The sequence below is a fragment of the Helianthus annuus genome, chromosome 17, assembly GCF_002127325.2.
Source record: "Helianthus annuus cultivar XRQ/B chromosome 17, HanXRQr2.0-SUNRISE, whole genome shotgun sequence".
Lineage (NCBI taxonomy): Eukaryota > Viridiplantae > Streptophyta > Magnoliopsida > Asterales > Asteraceae > Helianthus > Helianthus annuus.
The window spans coordinates 122,825,866-122,831,518 of record NC_035449.2 but is presented as its reverse complement, the minus strand read 5'-3'; the positions used below and the strand labels follow the sequence as shown (position 1 = coordinate 122,831,518).

The window sequence follows — 5,653 nt, the reverse complement described above, 5'->3', positions numbered from 1 at the left end:
AATGTATTGTGAATGAAACATGTTTATTATAAAAGCTTGGTGTTTTAAACTCTGATAAATATTTCCTAACTATGGTCCTGATGTTTAAATTCCGCTACCAAATTAATAGACACCGATACCACCCGCTTTGTGTTCTCGCGGCTCCCGCTCCCGGGGTAGGGTGGGGGGCTGCGACACCCTTATAGTCTTGTAGTCAAACATACGATAACAATCTTTACTTTGTCTAGATACTACAACCCACGAGCGTGCCATCAATAACCTAAGATTTTAATTTTGACTGTTTATGTTAATCTAAAGCTAATTATATTCGAGATAAGTTTTATTAAAACTAGTGTGTTTCTTCGTGCTTCGTGGTGGCTTTTCAATGGGTATCGGTTTGGTTTATTACGAAACTGATACGATACGAACACTCGATATAGAAATCGATAGAAACAAAAACGAATACATGGGGAACATAACTCCGTCTATGATTAAGCTTATACCGGTTATGAATAGTAAACATCGGCAATGGTTTTAGCAGTATCGATGTTATTCGGCCAGAATCGAATTGGTTCGTCACGAAAACCGTAGGAACTTCAAGGAAAGCATAGAATCGAATCCGAGTATCTATGTTGTTCGTATGGTGTTGATTCAATTCATCATGGTAAGGAAAAATATATATACCCATAGGAACTTCACAAAAAGCATAAAATCGAGTCCCAGTATCTATGTTGTTCGTATGGTATTAGTTCAATTCATCATGGTAAGGATAAATCAATTATATATATACCTTATTTATAGTTGAACTATAATAAAAATATTTAGTTTAAACAAAAATATTTTCAAGAATTAAAATAGCAAAAAATAAGATACCACTACTTTGTATTCTTTATTACTAGAGTAAATTATAAAAATCGTCCTTTATGTATGTCATTTATTGCAAACTGTGTCCTTTATCTTCAATAATTACAGAAAACGTATTCGATGTTTGCAAACCCTTGCAAGTTATGTCCACTAGCCCTAACTCAGATAATTTTTTGTGGTTAAATCTGACCAAATGGACCCCACATGAGGGTATTTTGGTCATTTTACTCTCACGTGGGGTCCATTTGGTCAGATTTAACCACAAAAATACCCTCATGTGGGGTCCATTTGTTCAGATTTAACCACAAAAATTAACTGAGTTAGGGCTAAAGGACATAACTTGCAAGGGTTTGCAAATATCGAGTACGTATTCTGTAATTATTGAAGACGAAAGATACAGTTTGCAGTAAATGACATATATAAAGGACGATTTTTGTAATTTACTCTTATTACTATTCATCAAAAGTTTCTATTAATATATATAATATATAAATATTTATTTATTTATTAGAGAAACTATTTATCAAGAGTTTATATATATATATATATATATATATATATATATATATATATATATATATATATAGGGTCAGGATTTAGAGAGAACGGTGAAAAGTGTGAGAACGGTGAGAACGATTTTGGAGTTGACATGTGGCATTGATGCTAAATTACACTAAGGGGTAATATTGTCAAAAAAACCCACACACATGAACTGGGTGTTCAAATAAAACACCATAAAAACACCAGATTCAGAAAAAGTCATGAAAATACCCAGTTAAAACGCCATAAAACACTCAGTTCAGAAAAAACGCCATGAAAAACTCAGTTTAAAACGCCATAAAATACTCAGTTCAGAAAAACGCCATGAAAATTCCTATTTAAAACTCCATAAAAACACATAGTTCAGAAAAACGCCATAAAAATAACTAGTCTAAAACGCCATAAAACATCCAGTTCAGAAAAACGCCATAAAACCCATTTCATTTTTTTTCGAAAAGTATATCAATAGTATACTCGTTGGAAAGATAAAAAAAAAAACGCTGAGTTTTATGGTGTAATTTTTTTAGAAAAATAATCACGTATAAAAAAGTTATTGGCGTTTAAATATGATGGGGGAAAATGGCATGTGATTAGCATGTGCACCCTTGTTTAGATCTTCCAATTTTATCCTCCTAGTAGTTGTAAGGTTCCCATTATTTACAAAAATGCCACTGCATCATTTTAGCCACAAATCACAAAGATCCTATAGCTGAAAATCGTTCTCACTGTTCTCACACTTCAAATCGTTCTCTCCTGATCTCATTCCTATATATATACAGGAGAATGATCCGTTAGGAACCACCCTTTATTGCGAGAACCGCGAGAACCAATGTGAACATAACCAACAAAATACCTAAAAATAGCTAAAACACACACAAATTTTTTTTTAACGTTTTTTATGAAAAAATCGTTACTTTTAGTAGCCAAAAAAAAAATTTTTTTTTTTTTGGCTACTAAAAGTAGCGATTTTAATGTAAAAAATACTAAAAAAAAATTGTGTGTTTTTTTGATTTTTTTAGGTTTTTTTGGGTGTTTAGTTTTTAGTATTTTAGCTTGAGGGGGGTTAGGTATTTGGGGGTGGGGAAGGGGGGTTTAGTTTTTTTTTTTTTTAAGGGGGGTTAAGTTTTTTTAAGGTTTTTTAACTATTTTAGGTTATATTCACATTGCTTCTCGCAATAAAGTATATATATATACACATATATAACAATGGGCCGCGTGAATGCTTTTTTCAATACTCTTTTGTATTTCCTAACACTCATTTTAGCGATGACGTGACTTTTTTTAATTTCCAAATATATTTTTATAATATGTTTTTTTACATGAAACTACTCGCGTTTCTTTTTACGTACTTCACAACGTCATTGCCACCGAAATGCACGGCTACGTACACTAGTTTATACTTGATTCAAAACCAAGTTGTTGTATTTTTATTTATTTTGTATGTATGTTTTAAATAAATAGAACCAATTTATTTATATGTAACATGTTTTATAAAAGTTCCACTTATTCACAACATATAAAGATTGATTCTTTCTTTAGTTTCTACTTTTATAAGATCTATAATATAACACCAATAACGAAAGAAACCTATACCCAATAATGAACACTAACATGATCCCCAAATTATACCATTTTTGTATATCCTCTAGATTCTGATTCTTCAAGAACTCTTCACCATTCATCAAACAACCGTCTTCATGCCGATTCAAACACCTCCACCGTCCACTTTCTCGCCCAAACTCGTTAATCAAAAACGACTCGAACGGGTACTTAACAAGACTCAAGTAATGCACCCAAATCCAGTACCCGGGTATGTCGTTTTTTGATATAAAGTACCCCGAGAACAAAAAGAACGTACCCATGAGTCCCTCCAATAATGCAATCCCAACCATGAAGCTAGAAACAAGTGAACTAAAACATGCAACGAAAGAGTTGGACATCAGCAAGACTAACCAAACAACTAGCGAGAAGTATAGAAACCCGTCTATATCTCCTCGTAAGCCGACTAGCCAATAGGTTGGGACCGCGTACAAAAGAGCCACGATCAAAAGAAACGGGATGAACACAAGTGTGTTCGCTAAAATGTAGGATGAGACACGGTATGCACCAATCGAGGTTTCTTTCATTAGAATTTTTCGTTCTTCCAAGAAAATAGGTAAAGCTTCTGATGATGAATAGATCAAGAACGACAAGTTAAATGCGAAGAAGCCAAGTTGAGTTTGCATTTCGAACCTGTTTACAGACAAACAAACACACCTGGTAAGATCTCACTCATAGTAGGTAGGTATGGGGAAATATAAATGAACGTGAATCTTACTTTTATTCCAGGACTGCGAGGCGAGCTGAGCGAAAGCTCGAGCTCTCACAATTAGTTTTTCAAGCTCAAACTCCACTCTTTTATTATTTATTAATTAATTTATTTGTAATTAGCATTTAAATATTTTTAACAATAACAATATTATTATTATTATTATTATTATTATTATTATTATTATTATTATTATTATTATTATTATTATTATTATTATTATTATAGCATGTGACACACATTATTTAGTTATTTATCAAAAATGTCGTATACGATAATAAATTATTACATAAATATAACTTTAACATATTAAATAAAAACTATATAAATAATAGGCTCGTGAGCCGCTCGAGCTTAGCCTTATTTATTAAACAAGTTTATTAGGCTTGAGCTCAAGTTTAAGCTCATTTAAACTCGGTTTGATTTGAGTTTATAATGAACCGATTTTGAGCAACTCATAAACAAGTTGGCTCGTTTACACCCCTTGAGTTTGCCCGAACTCCCAAAAAAAATTATTTTAGCATGAAATACAAATAACATAAAAAGTATATACCAAAAAAAATCATAATAATAACAACTAACCACAGATTAAAAAAAGGTAGTAAAATGTATATGAAACCTGTTAACGTTCTTGAAGGTTGTCCCTAACAAGATCCCAACCACCACCGATTGAACCATTTTTGACATTAAAAGATCTTTCGTTCTGAAAATGTTGTAGCAAAATCTTTCACTCAAGATCACCATCTCCGTTAACTGTGAATTCGCATACTTAAACCGATGGTACCTGTCATCATTTACACGATCATCCAATAGTTCAGCAACCATATCGAAACCAGACTCGAGTTCTACATCCGTGATGTTTAGGGTCTTAATCATCTCAATCGAAAACTCGAGCACATTGACATGGTTAGCGATGCAATGACCAGCAAGTTTGAGCCGGTGCTCGAGTTGATCAAGCGAGCCAAGATGAACCACAGTTCCATCAACTAACAACACAACTTGATTAAACAGTTCAAGAATCCGAAACCCGGGTTGGTGAATGGTTAACACGATCGTTTTCCCATGATCTTTAGCGAGGGTCTTGAGCATTAACATCAGTTGTAAAGCGGATGTCGAGTCCAGACCCGATGTGGGTTCGTCCATGAGGAGAACCCCAGGGTCATGGACTAGATCAACCCCTATAGACACCCTTCTTTTTTCACCACCAGAGATTCCTCGGTTGGTTCTACTAGAGAACCCACCGATTCTCTCTCCAGCTACGTGGGACAACCCCAGCTCCAAGAGTAACTTGCTAACGCGTTTTTTCGCGTTAGCAAGTCCACCCTGGAGCCTTAACCGCGCGCTATAGAGTAGCGTTTCTTCCACCGTAAGAAGTGGAAAGAGCAGATCTTCTTGGGGAATGTACCCCGAAACTCGCCGGAAAACAGTCGGATTCATCGGTTGGTCATTGACAACCACGTGACCGGAGATTCTGCGTGGATGAATAACGCCGGCTAGAATCTCGAGCAATGTGGATTTTCCGGCACCACTTGGACCGGCAACCGCGGTGATCGCCGCCGGTTTGATTTCGCAATTAACATCCTTCAAAATCTGCTTCTTTTGGGTGTGGTTAACTTTAAATCTATAACTAAAATAAGATGGAGATACCTCATAAGAAACACCATTGGTTTTTATTGTGTATTGAGTTTTCCGGTGACCGGAAGGAGGTGACTCCACCGGAAAAGTAGGCATTGATGCTATGTATGTATGTATGTTTATGTACGTGTGTGTGTATATATAGAAAATAGGGGATTAAACACCATTTGACCTAATAAAATTTACAAAATAGTCATTAACGTCTATGTGTAATGGTGACCAAAATAGTTAAAAATAGAAAATTCAAAATTAATAATTGTGACCAAAATAGTTAAAAATAGAAAACTCAAAATAAATAATAGAAAGCATCAATAACATTTAATTTAA

General features: G+C 34.3%; 1 protein-coding gene across 1 annotated transcript; it reads right to left on the bottom strand.

Annotated features, from left to right (window-relative positions):
* Positions 1-2,889: 2,889 nt before the first annotated feature.
* Positions 2,890-5,425, bottom strand: LOC110925806 (ABC transporter G family member 10). Its single transcript, XM_022169633.2, has 2 exons — positions 4,311-5,425; positions 2,890-3,615 (listed from the first exon to the last, which is right to left on the bottom strand). Exons 1-2 carry the CDS (start codon positions 5,420-5,422, stop codon positions 2,919-2,921), a joined length of 1,809 nt encoding a protein of 602 aa, XP_022025325.1. The 5' UTR covers positions 5,423-5,425; the 3' UTR covers positions 2,890-2,918.
* Between the last annotated feature and the right edge of the window lie 228 nt (positions 5,426-5,653).